The sequence below is a fragment of the Nothobranchius furzeri genome, chromosome 17 (assembly GCF_043380555.1).
Source record: "Nothobranchius furzeri strain GRZ-AD chromosome 17, NfurGRZ-RIMD1, whole genome shotgun sequence".
Lineage (NCBI taxonomy): Eukaryota > Metazoa > Chordata > Actinopteri > Cyprinodontiformes > Nothobranchiidae > Nothobranchius > Nothobranchius furzeri.
In genome coordinates this window covers 48,485,059-48,502,458 of record NC_091757.1, presented here as the reverse complement: position 1 = coordinate 48,502,458, position 17,400 = coordinate 48,485,059, and the positions used below count along the sequence as shown (strand labels likewise).

The 17,400-nt window shown below is 43.9% G+C and overlaps 1 protein-coding gene across 4 annotated transcripts in view; it reads left to right on the top strand.

The window, feature by feature from the left end:
* ntrk2a (neurotrophic tyrosine kinase, receptor, type 2a) overlaps nt 1-17,400 on the top strand; it is a 117,430-nt gene that overhangs the window by 61,326 nt on the left and 38,704 nt on the right. For all 4 annotated transcript variants that reach the window (XM_070546126.1, XM_070546124.1, XM_070546127.1 and 1 more), the window contains one exon: nt 13,477-13,665. In XM_070546126.1, the coding sequence (XP_070402227.1) occupies nt 13,477-13,665 (189 nt within the window). The remainder of the gene's footprint in view (nt 1-13,476; nt 13,666-17,400) is intronic.

Sequence of the window (17,400 nt, the reverse complement as noted above, 5' to 3'; positions counted from 1 at the left end):
TACACCAGATTTGCTCTGCATGATTTTAAAAAAATATGCTTAAACATAAATAATTTTTTCATGAACTGACATACTTTTTCAAGGTCCCAAAGGGTTTTTTATATTCTTGGTTCAGAACTTGACGGTACTGTTGCATATAGAGCTCCTTTTCTCCACTCAATCCCTCGCTTCCACATTTCAAATCCGACAGTTATTTTTGCCACCATAAGAGCACACTTTTAAACCCAAAGTGCATTTGAAAACACTTTTACCGCACGAGAGATCAAAACAGTATTTAGCTTGAGAATTTGCAGCACGGCACAGTTAAATGAGTGAGAAATACTTGACAGATGAACTCCTCCATCACTGTAGTTTTTTTGAAAAGCTAAAACTAACGTATCGCAGCTTAAAAACACCCGAAAGAGACCCAAGACCCATATTTTTAATTTATTTTCTTGAACCAGTATGTGCTAAAATGACCCAATATGGTTACTGAAATGTCATTCAGACCCCCACCACATTCTGTGGCGAGAATACCGCATTTGCAACTTTAGAGTGCCAGGCCACCTCTTGTTGGACTTAGAAAAGAATGGAGCTGGCATACCTGGCACAGCAGTCTGCATCCAGCACATTTCCCGTGTGATTGCATTATTTGGTTCATTTTTTTTAACACAGGAACATGTTAAAAAAAGAACAAAATAATGCAATCAGATTAAACAATAAACAAAAGACATTTCCTGCGCATTTTAGATCATGAACACAGCTGATTTGTTTGATTTAGCGATGAACCGCTGAGGAGGCATTTCAGCTGTTAGATTAAAGTAAATGGTAAAAGTCTGAAAGATATTTGTTTTCTCTGAGGGGTGTCTGTCTCTTCTTTAGAGATAGAGTGAGAAGCTCGGTCATCTGGGAGGGGCTCGGAGTAGATCCGCTGCTCCTCCACATTGAGAGGAGCCAGTTGAGGTGGCTCTGGCATCTGATTAGGATGCCTCCTGGACGCCTCCCTAGAGAGGTTTCTGGGTATGTCCAACTGGGGGAAGACCTAAAGAAAGACCCAGGACACGTTGGAGGGACTATGCCTCTCGGTAGGCCAGGGAACGCCTTGGGATTCCCCCGGAAGTGATGGCCCAAGTGGCTGGGGAGAGGGAAGTGTGGGCCTCTCAACTTGGGCTGGTGCCCCTGCGACCCAACTCCAGATAAATGGAAGAACATGGATGGATGGCAAATGGCCTGTATTTGTATAGCACCTTCTTACGGTTCTATAAACCCCCAAGACACTGCAGAACACAATCAGTCATTGACCCATTCACACACACATTCACACCCTGATGGTGATGAGCTACGATGTAACTACAGCTGCTCTGGGGCACACTGACAAAGGCAAGACCTGCCGAACACTGGCGCCACTAGTACCTCCGACCACCACTGGCAGGCAAGGGGGGTTAAGTGTCTTGCCCAAGGACACGACAGCAGCATTTTCTGGTCAGAGCCGGGATCAAACCTGCAACCTTATGATTGCAGGACAATACCTCCTGAGCTACTGCTGTCCCTAAAACGTTGTTAAAAAGACAAACACACTGCAAGAAGATTAGTTTCATTTTCGGTTTAAACACAGAAAATTTATACCAGGCACGCTAGGGGGCGCTAAAATCAAGCTAAACAGCCAAGTGTGCTTTTAAAGGGGTGAAGGGCAGCTGTTTGTGATTTTCTACATGAGCGCAAGCATCAAAAAGCAGACACTATAATAAGTCGCTGAGAATAAAACTTCTCCACTGGCGTCATTGTCACATTCTGATATAGAATTTATTTACCTGGGAAAACTTAATTATGTAGTTAAATTGACAAAAATAAGCCAGTTAGTGTAAGATAATTGTAGATGTAATCAATTACCGGGAAGAACAGAATAACCAACTGTTGCCAAGTGACCTTATTAAACTCACTTTCTCATTTCTCTTTAAAGTGTTCTCACTTCTGAAGATGGTTTTCTTCCCTGGCAACATTATTATATCAAGGTAGTATTTAATAATAGCCCTAATTAAAATGCATATAGTTATATTATCTTTTGTACACATAAAAAGGAAAAATACAGTTATTGGTGTCGCACTTGAAGTGCTGAAGGCAGTTTAGCTAATAGAAAATGTTGATGGTGGTTTTCACATTCCACTGAAGGTATCTTATTTTGAAATTTAACACAACTTTTGAGTGATTTGGGCAAACCCCAACTCTCAACCACTTGCAGTCATTGGTTAAGACAACATTTGACCCTTTTACCTGCTATTTCTACACATGTTTAGAAACAATGACCGGTGGGCTTTAGTGCTCATCTCCTCACCACCCACCTCTCAGTCATGACCTGCATTTTAAGAGCCATGCACCACAGTTTATTGACAGTGGTGAGGAGCTCCCTTGTCCACCAGCTTAAACACCAGTTCCATGTCTATTAACGATGTTGGGGCTTGACCTGACCTCTCTTATATGTACCTTCATCTCTGCCTCCCTTCTCCACGTCTCTTCATCCCATTTCATGCGGCCCCTCCCAGCGAAGGCTTTGTTGCCTCTCCCCATCTGCACACAAACGCAGGCGGGTTCCTGCCGTCTCTCGGCTTAACGGAATTTATAACGATCTGACCCTGGGACCTCTCTGCGTTAATGATCTGTGGACCCTCCCAACACAAACACACATGCTGACAGACAATAACCTGCACTCCTGCGTGCATCGTGTGTTTTTCTGTTCTGATAAGTGGCTAACTCTGATAACATTTTTGCACCTTTAACCTAAAAAATATGTACTGTTGTGATTTTTTGCCTTTGTTTAAGAAAAGATATATGTATATGTATGTGTGTGTGTGTGTGTGTGTGTGTGTGTGTGTGTGTGGTAGCACATATATAGATAATGAACACAATGCTAATCAATTAAAATTAAAAATGACTTATTCATTATTCGGCCACTATTCAATTCAGGTTTATTTATATAGCGCCAAATCACGACAAGAGTCGTCTCAAGGCACTTCACATAATAAACATTCCAATACAGGTCAGTTCATTAAGCCAATCAGAAATAATGTTTCCTATATAAGGAACCCAGCAAATTGCATCAAGCCACTGACTAGTGTCAGTGTCACTATACAGCAATCCTCATACTAAGCAAGCATGCAGCGACAGTGGAGAGGAAAACTCCCTTTTAACAGGAAGAAACCTCCAGAGGATCCTGGCTCAGTATAAGCAGCCATCCACCACGACTCACTGGAGATCGAGAAGACAGAGCACACACACACACACACACACACACACACACACACACACACACACACACACACACACCAAGTAATGTTTCTATGGTTACATTGTGATTTCTTAGTAAATATTCTATTTAGTGAAAGATAATCTTTATTGTGTTTATCCTAGTGAATCTATAATTAAACGGATAAACTAGTAGTAGCACATTCAATGTCAAGGAAAGCAAAAAGTTATTATCAGGAGAGGGAGAATGTTTAAGTGGTTAGCAGCAGTGTGCTAGACGATGGCCCCCTCCATGAGGCCACCACAGCTCAGCAGAACATCATTGTAGCTTCTTCTGTGGAGAAAAACACTTAGAGAGAAAATAAAGTTAACAGCTGAAATTGCAGTAAATAATACAGTTAAAGAGCAGATTGTAGAAGAAAGCAGTAGAGTGTGAAAAGTGGTCAGTGTATCCTCCAGCAGTCTAAGCCTATAGCAGCATAACTACAAAGATAACTCTGGATAACCTGTCCTATTTAGAAGGAGGCATGTTGGAGGCAGGGCAAGGGAGAGTCGTCTTTACCGACTGTACACTCCACCTCCCTCTACTCCCCCAGTTGTCCACCACTAGCCACGAGAGTGAATGTTTATTATCCTACCCCATTTAATACATCAAAAGAACATTTTCTATTACATCTGTTTGTAATTTCCACACAAAAAAATGTTTCTGAAGTGTTTATCTTTACATTCTGGTAAAAACAATTAGTTATTTGTTGGATGATTTGGTGGATTTTAGAAATCCAGGGTAAGTTACTTTGTGTAATAATTTAAAAACCAATAAACTGTATTAAATGTGAAGCTAATTATTTATTTCTTTGTTGGTAAACGTGCCCAAATGTGAAGGGAAAGAAATGGTTTCCATGGCAATGTTTTTGTCATTTTCTTATTATTTGAGAGTAAAAGCACGTGTACCAACGTTGGAACAACAATTCTAATATAATTCAAATGAATGTTTGGCTTCTATTTTCATTCTGCTCCCCTGAGTCTTTGGAAAATGTTGTGATACATTGATGGACATGGTTGGGTTTAGACACAGAGAAACTGCCACACACACACACACAGAGAGAGAGAGAGAGAGAGAGAGAGAGAGAGAGAGAGAGAGAGAATATTGTGCTCCTGCTTTCATTCATTTTCCCTCTCAAGGCCTTTTTCACCTCACATGAGTCATACACACATATGCCAGCCACTTTACACACACACACACACACACACACACACACACACACACACACACACACACACACACACACACACACACACACAAGACCTCTCTGCTTCACCCTTTGAATCCAGCCCTGTCAACAGCACTACAGTCTGGGACAGAGGAAATGAACAATGTGAACCATTATTATAATGCAGCAGAGCCATGAGAGCAAAAGAAAGTGGAGTTTATTGTGTGTGCTCACGGGAAATAGATCTGAAATCACAGGACGTTGTTTCTGGACTGATGCTCTTGTCTGGGAGAAGCCGACTGCTGTGTGCATCAATGAACAATCCTCCCTTGTCAGTAGCAAAACTAATGGACTCATAAGTCCCGGTGTCTTTTTTTTCATCAGATTTAACACGAAAAAATGAAGTTTGGACTGTTATTGTTTTCTATTTTTGTAGAAAAAGAATCAAATGTTTCTTTCTTACTCAGTTTGAAGTAGAAAATCACTCACCAGGTTTTTCTTTCCGTACTTAAGAGTCTCTGGAAGGCAGTAATACCTGAGTGATTAAAGCAATAGTTCTGATGGTTGGAAGGAGGTTCCTGTGAGTTATTTATACTTTTGTAGAGAGATCTTTGAATGATCTTAGTTTGGAGAAGGAAAGATTAGTTGGAGTTAGATTGATGAGCTAACTACTAGTCTGAATGCAACACTGTAATCAACTACTCTCTTAAACATTTACATTACCATCAGTTTTACATCGCTACAGCTTGCTCTTGCACGTAACCACTTCAGAGTTGTCTTTACAGTAAGTATACAATATTATGTCTAAAACTACCGCCTAGAGGCTCTTTTATGCCGTGTCAGGAATGCAGAAGTACACAGGTGGCAGTAAAACAAAAAACTAAAACTTTCAGTTCAACTTTGTTTTTCACCTTTGTTAGTCATTTTCATTCCTATTCATTGTCACCATTTTACACTTATTTTTTGAATATCTGATTAATAGAGTTCATTTACATCAGATTCTGGCTGAACTCTTTGTCCTAGTGCTCAACCGGTCTGTTTAATATAGCGTAATGTTGTTTTTGAAAGGTAAAAAGTGTAGGGGACAAAAATCGACTTTGGAAAAAGTGGGGGTGACATGTCCCCCCGTCCCCACTCCAAAACTTCGCCCATGCCCAACTGCATCCCAGATGAGGTGTTTCAGCAATTTCCATAATGATGAACTGCTCTTGTCTTTCTGCTAATTTGAGAAGACCTGAATAACCCATTTTGACTTGGATTTGAAGAAACACTAGCTTCTGTTTTTACCTTCTTAACTTTTGAGTAACACAGATAGTGCTATTTTGACTTTGAGGCCCAATCACAGTGACCAGTTTAGCTTTAGTTGTCATATTGCAGGCGTGGAGATGATGGCCCATGTGTGGTGGAAAGTTCAGGAGGCAGGACAGCAGGCACGGATGAAAAATAAAAATGGTTTAAATGGTGGAACGGGAGCGACAGGACAACACAAGTACATGCAATGATCCGACGAAGACTGGTACAAGGAGGGAGGTATAAATACACAGGGAAATCAGGAACACATGGGCAGGTTGGGGGGGGGGGGGGGGGGGGGGGTTTGGGGGCAGGTGAGAACAATAAGGGCTAATCAGGGCAGGAGAGAGACACAGTCAGGAAGGCAGGGGCAGAACGTGACATTAGTGGGTAAGCCCTGCAGACGGAAACTTAGAATAAATGTGAGTTACAGTTTTTATCAGTTGCTAACAAGCATTTGCCCAACCAAGTCACATTTTCAAAACTGCACAGCGTGGGTCTGTTTGGGCCATTCCATTCACAAAGTTCATGTAGCAGTCAGTCAGCACATTTCACTTACATTATAATAACAGACAAGCTATACCCACCACCAAAATTATGGATCGTTTTGCCTCATGAGCTAACATTTTCACACAACAAAACACAATAAATACAAAGTTCCATACATTAGCTGCAGTATAAAACCTCTTCTGCAATAAAATCATCTCAAAAACAACAAGTCAGGTAAAAAAAGAGCTGATTAACAATCAACCATACAGATAATTGACATTTAGTGTAAACTGATTACAGCTGATTCCAGACTGGATTTAAGAGGCAGGCGCTGAAGGTGTATTGCATTGGACGTCAGATGAGAAGCTGACAAAAACACGTGGCCTAACCCAGAAGATCACCCAGATTAGATAATTTTGTGTTTTCCTTATTTTATTTATTTTTTGTTCCCCCCCCCCCCCCCCCCCCCATCTCAGCTTATGTGTTGTTGTGAATATTTAGTTAATTGTGAACAAAAGTAAAATTTGTTGACTAATGATAAACCCACGTTGCCTGCTGGTGGTGGTCGGAGGGACCGGTGGCGCCAGTGCTCGGCAGCCTCGCCTCTGTCAGTGCGCCCCAGGGCAGCTGTGGCTACCTTGTAGCTCATCCCCACCAGTGTATGAATGTGTGTGTGAATGGGTGAATGACTGATTGTGTTGTAAAGTGCCTTGAGGGGTTCCAGGACTCTAGAAGGCGCTATATCAAATTCAGGCCATTTACCATTTTACCATAAAAAAACAGTAGATGTCGTAGCGTGGCTTCGTTGTCCTGCATGTAATGTGGCCTTTTTATTAGGTTTTATGGCTGTTTATACAGTTGTATTTGCACTTGTTGTTGCTTGTAGCATTGTCCAGCACCTTGGACATCGGATAAGGCCGTGGAAGAGGCTTTATAAATAAAGTGAAATTAAATGAAATAAAACGTTAGATGTAGACATACAGTTCCCAACCAAGAAGTCGAAACAGTGGGTTGCATGTTTTGTGGGCAGTTACCTGTAAAACTCTAAATCTATATAGTTTTTGTTATGCCAACAAATGCCTACATTTTAAAACCAACTGAACTTATGTGTAGTTTGTGAACTGAAAACTTGAACTATTATTTGATTTTAACTCATATAGTCAGTGTTTTGGTAAAAATTAGTGTGTGCAGAGAAAGGTGTAATGTATTTTGAAAATATTGTAAATATTGAGCAATGAGAAGCTAAAGGCAAGGGAACATGCCGCGTAGACCTGGCAGACCCAAACGCATAGTGAGGGTCTGCTGGGAACGCCTGGCAGAAGAACCTGTCAAGACGGTCTTCAACTCCCACCTCCGGCAGAGCTTTGACCACGTCCCGAGAGCAGTGGGGGACATTGAGTCCGAGTGGGCCTTGTTCCACTCTGCGATTGTCGAGGCGGCTGTTGCTAGCTGTGGTCGTAAGGTGGCCGGTGCCAGTCGTGGTGGCAACCCCCGTACCCGCTGGTGGACACCAGAGGTTCGGGGAGCCGTCAGGCTGAAGAAGGAGGCCTACAGGGCGTGGCTGGTCTGTGGGTCTCCGGAGGCAGCAGACAGGTACCGGATAGCCAAGCGGCGTGCAGCAGTGGCAGTTGCCGAGGCAAAATCTCGGGCGTGGGAGGAGTTTGGTGAGGCCATGGAGAAAGACTATCGATCGGCTCCAAAGAGGTTCTGGCAAACTGTCCGGCGCCTCAGGAGAGGAAGGCAGCAACTCGCTCACACTGTTTACAGTGGGGATGGGGAGCTGCTGACGTCAACTGAGGCTATAGTCGGACGGTGGAAGGAATACTTTGAGGAGCTCCTCAATCCCACCAATGCGCATTCCGAGGAGGAACCAGAGCTGGGAGGCCTGGGGATGGACTGTCCGATCTCGGGGGCAGAAGTTGCTGAGGTAGTCAAACAACTACACAGCGGCGGAGCCCCGGGGGCGGATGAGGTTCGTCCTGGGTATCTCAAGGCTATGGATGTTGTAGGGCTGTCATGGTTGACACGTCTCTACAACATTGCGTGGTCATCGGGGGCAGTTCCTAGGGAGTGGCAGACCGGGGTGGTGGTCCCCATCTTTAAGAAGGGTGACCTGAGGGTGTGTTCCAACTATAGGGGGATCACACTCCTCAGCCTCCCTGGAAAGGTCTACGCCAAGGTACTGGAGAGGAGGGTCCGATCGATAGTTGAATCTCAGATAGAGGAGGAGCAATGTGGTTTTCGTCCTGGCCGTGGAACTGTGGACCAGCTCTATACCCTTGCAAGGGTGATGGAGGGGGCATGGGAGTTTGCCCAACCAATCCACATGTGCTTTGTGGATTTGGAGAAGGCTTATGACCGTGTCCCCAGGGGCACCCTGTGGGGGACGCTCCAGGAGTATGGGGTGTGTGGCTTTCTGTTAAGGGCCATTCAGTCCCTTTACCAGAGGAGCGTGAGTTTGGTCCGCATAGCCGGTAGTAAGTCGGACCTGTTCCCAGTGAGGGTTGGACTCCGCCAGGGCTGCCCTTTGTCACCAGTTCTGTTCATCACTTTTATGGACAGAATTTCTAGACGCAGCCGTGGTGTGGAGTGTGTCGAGTTTGGTGGCAGGAGAATCTCGTCTCTGCTTTTTGCGGATGATGTGGTCCTCCTAGCTTCATCCAGCTCTGACCTTCAGCTCTTGCTGGGTAGGTTCGCGGCCGAATGTGAAGCGGCTGGGATGAGGATCAGCACCTCCAAATCTGAGACCATGGTTCTCGACCGGAAAAGGGTGGCTTGCCACCTCCGGGTCGGGGGAGAGGTCCTACCTCAAGTGGAGGAGTTTACGTATCTCGGGGTCTTGTTCACGAGTGAGGGTAGGAGGGATCGGGAGATCGACAGGCGGATTGGTTCAGCGTCTGCAGTGATGCGGACGCTGAGCCGATCTGTCGTGGGGAAGAGGGAGCTGAGCCAGAAAGCCAGGCTCTCGATTTACCGGTCGATCTACGTCCCAATCCTCACCTATGGTCATGAGCTTTGGGTAATGACCGAAAGAACGAGATCGCGGATACAAGCGGCCGAAATGAGTTTCCTCCGTAGGGTGGCCGGGTTCAGCCTTAGAGATAGGGTGAGGAGCTCGGACATTCGGGAGGGACTCGGAGTAGAACCGCTGCTCCTCCGGATCGAAAGGAGCCAGTTGAGGTGGTTTGGGCATCTGGTCAGGATGCCTCCTGGACGCCTCCCCGGGGAGGTGTTTCGGGCATGTCCTGCCGGCAGAAGGCCCCCGGGTCGACCCAGGACACGTTGGAGAGGTTACATCTCCAATCTGGTCCGGGAACGCCTTGGGGTCCTGCCGGAGGAGCTGGTGGACAAGGCCGGGGAGAGGACGGCCTGGAGCTCCCTAATTGGGATGCTGCCCCCGCGACCCGGACCCGGATAAGCGGAGGAAGACGAAGACGAAGAGACGAAGACGAAGAGAAGCTAAAGGTGCCAGAGCATCGGTGGGTGCATTTACTGGCAAATATGCTATTTGGTGTTGGTGTATTTGTTTACAGTTTTTTACAGACGTTAGGACCCATTTCTCAATACTAAAGTCACTTTTGCTAGACACTTCACACAGTTCTCCTAACGGAGTTTCAGCTTGGCAAAACAGTTCATTTCCCATTCAAAATGCACTACAACCACCAAAGCACTTCATTCAGGTCTCAAACAAACACATTCCTCCAGAACACTAGCAAAGGTTGACAGCCGACAAACACACTTTGTCACCCACAAAACAAAGGCCTAAAAAACACTAACAACATGTAGCATTACATGTTCTTGCGTAAAACAAGGACACATCTCTGTTCATACTTCCAATACATGTAGATGTTATTGGAATGAATCAGACATGATGCAGAATTAGTCAATATTTCATGTCGTTCATTTATTTTTAATGGTATTTGTTTTTGCACTAAGTACTTCCAAAACACAAGACATCCACTGATATAGATTCAATACGCTAATCTACTCGGTCTTCTCCATTTGGCCACAGGTTCTCATCCACATCACATCTTATGTCATCTAGGGAAATACACCTAGGAAAGAATCTTCTGGCATGCCTGATCCGTCCCTGGCAATCTACTGCTGATGTGTCCAGGCATCCAGCGTACATTGCATCCAGAAGGGACATTTGATCATGTGGATGATGGTCGTGCACCTTCCACCGCCATGAGGCAAAGAATTCCTCTATGGGGTTGAGGAATGGAGAGTAAGGTGGGAGGAAAAGGGACTCCATTCTGGGATGGGCCACAAACCACTCTGTGACTGCATGGGAGTGGTGTAATGCCACATTGTCCCATACAATTATACATGTTGTCTGATTCCGTCTGTCCACATCCCTTTCCTCACCTAGCACAACCCTTCCATAGAGATCATGCAGGAACGCAAGGAGCCATCCAGTGATGTATGGCCCAACTACTGGTCTGTGTAACAGCAGTCCATCAGTGGAGATTGCTGCGCACATCGTGATGTTGGCACCCCTCTGGCCCGGGACATTCACTGTGGCTCTCTTCCCAATCACATTCCTCCCTCGTCGCCGTGTTTTGGCCAAGTTGAAACCTGCCTCATCCACATAGATGACAATGTGGTGTGTTTGCATGCCTTCAATCTCCATGACTCTCTGAACACAATCCACAAGGCAACATAAGCTGTGGCTGCTTAAACTGCATTCATGTTTCAATTACATGTTGCTGTTGGAGTTTGCTGTCGTATTCAGTTTTGCAGTATGTTATTGTTTTGAACATAAGTTTTGCAGTTTTGTGAACAGTATGTAAGCAAGTGCAAAATGTCCTGTTAGTACAATGATTTTTGGCAGTTGTTGTGTCTGAGTGAGAAGGGACTTCATGACATTTGAGAGATGTAGTCACTCAATGCATTTTGTGCCAAAGCAATGATAACTGATCCTCATTTTGGCCCACATAGACTTCTGTTGTGCACACTGTATGTAGAGTTTTGCAAATGTGACCTAAGTATTGAGAAATGGGTCCTAACGTCTGTAAATAACTGTAAGCTTTCAACCTAAGTGCAGAAAATAGCAATAACGCCAGGAGGATTTACCGCTCTGACAAGGTTCATGCATGGTTTCCATTTTTCTAATTAGAAGCTAATAGCAACGCCATTATGCTGCCAAAACAAACCCTTTTTCTGCAACAGGGTTGGGCTCGTGTCTGACTCATCACCTCTCCATTTTTGGTCTCTTCATGTTGTTGCTGCTGTGCTTTTGTCATCAATAGATCTGTGTATTTTATTTAATTGATAATATTATTGTATCTAAACCTGGGATTTCTGCTGCTTTTGTATGTTTCAATACCTTCTTTGTGATTTGAATGCGTCTTTTTGAAAAGACGTGGACGATCGTCTTTATTTCACTTTAACATTAAAGCTGCAGAGCCAAACAGCATCAAAGTATGAAAGTAACAACTGATGAGTTGACTTTGGGTTAAAATTAATTAGAGGTTCGTAGATGAAGTCCTTTTGAAGGTTTGAATTGGGTCTTTACACAAAGAAGTTCAAAAGTAAAAAAAATACCGCTGGTGCGTCAGCAGCGACCAGAGGTGGACTGGGACCAAAATTCGGCCCTGGCATTTTCACAAATCGTCAGCCCACAGTCGTCCCTCCCCACTGGGAGAGCGGTGGGGGTGGGGGTTTGCCGCCCACGGACCCGTCCCGAATGTGAGATCTAATGGGCCATTCCCATCTGTACCGGGTCGGCACGGGCCGGGTAGCCCCAGCCTGGTCCGGTTGATTCCACACATCCTTGCCCATGTGGGCTGATTCTACCCACCAATCAGAGGCTTGCTCTAATGGAAGGTGTGAATTTGCTGTCAGCAGTGGGTGTGTTGGCCCTGGTCGGCCTGAAGCAGACCCCCTCGAGAAGAGGGCTGAGAATGAGCCTTGGTTGGCCCGGAAAAATACCAGGCCACCCAGATATGTAAACAACCTACGCTAACCGGCCCGGGCCGACCCGATACAGATGGGAATCGCCCATAATATGGACTGGGACTGTTGAATTACAAGCAGTACCAGACCGCTGCGACCGGGAGCCCTGGCCTTCCAGATCAGCTCATTCTCCACGGGTGGAGATCAGCGGGACATTAGCTACATGCTAACATGGTAAAACAACTCCTACGTCATTGCTCTACCGCTCTTTTCTTGTTAAAAATGCCTGGAAAAACTCTGTTAGCTCCGGGTTACCATGTAGCTACTGTTCTGCAGATCACCAACTGTGGAGTAGTGTCGGCCCAAGCTGGGCAAGCAGCCCACTTGGCTAAGCGGCCCACCGGGACAGTGCCAGAATGCCAGATAGGCCAGCCCACCCCTGGCGGCGACACAGCATGGCTTCCATACTTTTTATTACCGTAACTCTTAGAACGTTAGCGCATTCAATGTCATTCAAACAGATTCCAAAAGCTGGGACCACACCCTTTCCAGTGGTTTGTTAAAAGTAATAAAAATTCTGAGATATTTTAGAGTATTTTTGCCACATTTATTCTCATAGTTTCTTTCTGCTGTAGTTTGTTTCTTCAACTGTGTCCCGCAGAAGATTTTAGTCGTACATTGGATTTTAGATATTAGATAAATAATTGGAAGGGATATCAGAAAGAGACAACATCCCTATAGATTTATTGAGAAGGATCCCGATGTGGACAAAAGAGTCCTGTTATCACAACCACTTTTCAATTTCCTCCACTGACAAGCTGGGTGGTGGGTCGGGGTGCTCTCTGTGCAACAAATGCAGCATTGGTCTGTAGATGGTCAGCAGTAAGAAGTTTAAAAAGACATACAGCGACGGTGGCACAGGAGTTAAGGGCTCGCCCCGTAATCAGAAGGTTGCAGGTTCGAGCCCCGCTCAGTCTGTCGCTGTCGTTGTGTCCTTGGGCAAGACACTTAACGCACGTTGCCTGCTGGTGGTGGTCAGAGGGACTGGTGGCGCCAGTGCTCGGCAGCCTCGCCTCTGTCAGTGCGCCCCAGGGCAGCTGTGGCTACATTGTAGCCCATCCCCACCAGCGTGTTAATGTGTGTGTGAATGGGTGAATGACTAGTTGTGCTGTAAAGCGCCTTGGGGGGTTCCAGGACTCTAGAAGGCGCTATATCAAATACAGGCCATTTACCATTTACCATACTGAAATCATAAAACCCTCATGCTCCCCACCTATCTATTCCGAATTCCTTATCCTTTGAAAGTTCCTCTCATGGCTGATATGCTTTTGCATCTAACTTCAACTACCTCCATATTTTTCTACTTCAGGACCATCTTCTGTGATCAGCAACGATGATGACTCTGCTTCTCCTCTTCACCACGTCTCCAATGGCAGCAACACTCCCTCCTCCTCAGAAATGGGTCCTGATGCGGTCATCATTGGCATGACCAAGATCCCGGTGATAGAAAACCCGCAGTACTTCAGGAGTACCAACAGCCTGCTCAAGACCAACACGTGTAAGTTCAGCAACAGTTTCTTATCTTTGACATCGAAGTGTGAAATGTAGAAAATTCATCAACATCTGCAGAGAGTTTAGCAAATCCACGTTTCCACTGAACTCACGAGCTGCAAGGAAAACGCTGTCAGTTCTGATGGAAACCTTGGAAACATGACAAAGCCAGTGTCTAAACAAGCTGGCGTTTGGATATTGGGAACAGATTTATTCATTAGTGCCCATCTTTGATTCACTCACATCGCCAAAAGCGCTGGAAGCAAAACACACAAGAGCGCAGACAATCAGCACGGGTTTAAATGTCATGTTCCGCTGTGTGGCAGAGAGCCAAAGGAATATCGTAAAATAAAACGGGAAGGAGAAACAAACAAGGGTGAAAACAAAAACCATAATGAGAGACAGAAGACTGAAAGCAGAAAGAGGAAATAACAGCTGCAGATAAAAAGTCAAAGAACTCTGAAGGATATTGACCTGCATCAATACGACATGATTATCATCGACAAGTAGTAAAAGCTTCTTCTGGCTTTGGCCTTGTGTTGCAGTAAATTATGGAGCCATGTGTGTGTGTGTGTGTGTGCGCGTGTGTGTGTGTGTGTGTGTGTGTGTGCGTGTGTGTGTGTGTGTGTGTGTGTGTGTGTGTGTGTGTGTGTGTGTGTGTGTGTGTGTGTGTGTGTGTGTGTGTGTGTGTGTGTGTGTGTGTGTTTGGGGTACATACTAATGGGTGAATGTAGACTGACCTCAGTCCTGAGGTATAAGTGAAAGACAGCCTGGGATTAACAACCCAAAGGCAAGAACGAAAGCTCCAAAAAAATCAATGATAATCAATAACATACAGCAGAGTGTGTGCATGTGCTTTCATGTGTGTTTTAAAAAATACTACAGTCATTACAGTGATTACTGTGTGCTTCTTTGAGTCATACACAACTAATAAACCTTAGATCCTGCAGCTTTTTGACCAATTATTTGGCACTCTTGCCTTTTTAGACCAGTACAATGACATTTGATGGAGACGATTTGGCAAAGTGGCTCTGGCTTGCTCTTTAATCATAGCTTTAACCAGTTTGTCTCCTCAGTGGTGGGTATACGTTGCCACTTAAATGATTGCAGAGACCTCTTCCTGGCAGCAGTGAAGCAGCAATTACTGTGCAGAGATGATGGATGCATGTGTAATTAGGGAAAATGTTAGATCTGTTGCACGACTTAAGCTCTTCGGCTTTCTTCTGAAGTGAACACCTCATTAACAACAATAACATCAGGGGGGTAACTTTGTTGGAAAGCATACATGCATTAGGCAGCAGTAAAACATGCACATTTCAAAAAGTGGTAATTCACTTTATGACTCCTCAGTTTTTAATGCACACTCAAATTGTTTGTGTTTAGATGGAAGGGAGTTCAGATGTTCTCAGGTGAGAACAGATGCATTTGGCTTCTTTCTTAATGTGATATTTCAGAATTTTTGAAGTGGGTTTCTGGAGAACAGGTTGCAAATAGATAATCTCTAATCTGTTGACAAGCTGCCAGCTAGTCTGAGCAACAAGACCAGTTAAGATTGCTACCACCATAAAATTTTAAATTAATTGTTTAACTTAATTAATGTGTGTCAACTGGTTCCTCTAAAACCTATTTGCTTACATGTAAAGAATAGTATGTTAAAAGTAAATATGCATTATTCTTTACATTTAAGCAGCTTGGTTAAGTGGAACCAACTGACATTTCTTGGTTAAAGGGAGACTAGGCAGTTTTGGGTTACTTTTAGCACCCCCTAGTATCTGTGCGTTCGTCACTTTAACAACTTAATCTAACAGCTGAAATGTCTCCCAGCCTTTCTTAGTGTCTACAGGAGTGATACATCACTAAATTAAACTAATCAGCTGTGTTCACGATCCAAAAAATACAGGAAACATGCTGGAACCAGACTGCAACACCAGGTATGTCAGCTCCAACTGTGCAGTTGCAAAGGCCGTGTTCTGGCCACAGGGGTGATAGGGGCTGGGTGGCTTTTAATTAACCCTGTATAGTTATTTTAGCACTTACTGGCTCAAGAAAAGGATTTTAATTATGAAAAGTTGCAAAGTGTCCCTTTAAGGAAATTCAACAATTGATTTTTAGAATGTAGCTGCTTTGCAAAAAGTGTACAGGTTTATATTCTAAAATTTAAATGGCCATAACTCTAGCACTAAACTTTTATTTAGATAGTATTCTCTGGTTATTTACAGTTATCTGGAGCATGTCCAGTTTAGTGTCTGTAATGTTTCTGCCAAAATTCAAAAATTTGCTAAGTTTACAGATTTTAAAAGTTTTTTTAAGCCTTTTCCCAAACCATCATGATAATTCTGAAATTGACCTCGGCTCTCCACTGGATGTGTGAGTAACGCATAACGTACCTGTGAGCTTGCTTCCAACTGGGAGTGCTTCAGACGGTTGTATATGTAGCGTGATTAATGATCTTGATAACTGACATTACATTTAAATTATGACCAATAAGATGTGATGATTCCATAAAAATATGAAATATCAATCTGGTTGCTCTTTGAATGTTAAATCAGAAGATTCTAGGGTTCTTTGCTTCTTTAGGGACCATAAACACACTTCGTATTAATTCAGACAGAGTCAGGTATATAAGTTTTAAAATGAATTTTTTCCTAAACTAAAGATGCATGACAGATATGAATAATGAGATGTGGTGTAGTGGATGTGAGGTGATGTAATGGAAGCTATATATACCTCTCTATGAAACTTTCACAGGAAATGACGTGATTTTTTTTATTAGCCAAGCTACTGGAAATCTGCACGTGACTTGTTTTGAAAGTTCCCAAATATTTTACACTGCCTTTGTGTTTGACTTCCTGTCCAGCTGGATCTGAACTGCTAAGCTTGACATGTTCTGGAAGAATAGCGCATAAAAAATTAGTTTATAAGTGTAAGTGAAGCGTCAGCACCCTTCTGGGACAGGTCCAAAATACAATGCTTTGTGACCAATAGAAATGCACCTATCCACTATAACGATGACTGATTGCTGCATACTAAACTTTGTGGACGTCACACGAGACTTAGGGTCAGGTGGAAAGACCCTGTGAAATTGTTTTACGGCAGCTGTGATCTTTGGTTTCAGGCATTTATTTATCTATATTGTCAGAATTGATCTATATATTTTCAAACTGAGGTTGTTCCATTATATTTTTAGTGGAGTGAAAATCTGATGGTCAACATTCACTTCCCCGGTCACGGATCCTCACAAATCTACAGGCACAAATCTGATCAGCAGATCCTTGGATGAGGTTACAGTCGATATTGATCTAATTGTTGGTAATATTAAACTTTTCTGTTCCTGAAACAGATGTCAGGAGTCATTCAGATGACCTCTCGTGTCTTTCACAACCACACTCACGACTCACAAGCTGCATTAGACGGAGTCGTCCAAAGAAGCAATTCAATAATCAAACAAAACAAACAACCTTTAACTTTCCAACTTCAGCCTGTAAAGCTTTTCTTGGTTTCAGAAATATTTGGAGTTGAAACCATTTAATAATGCAAATTCTTTTTTTTTTTTCACGAGCTATCGGATTAGGACGCTGCTGCCAGAATTTTGCTTAAGTTGGCTTTTCGGTTGGAAAACGAGGGGAAAGAGCTTGGCTCAGTTCAGTTTACACAAACCTCCATCGGTACAATCAGAAATGAGATGTCCAAATATCAGGAAATACTCATAGTCTGAAATTTCTAGAGTATTTCTCAATGTCAA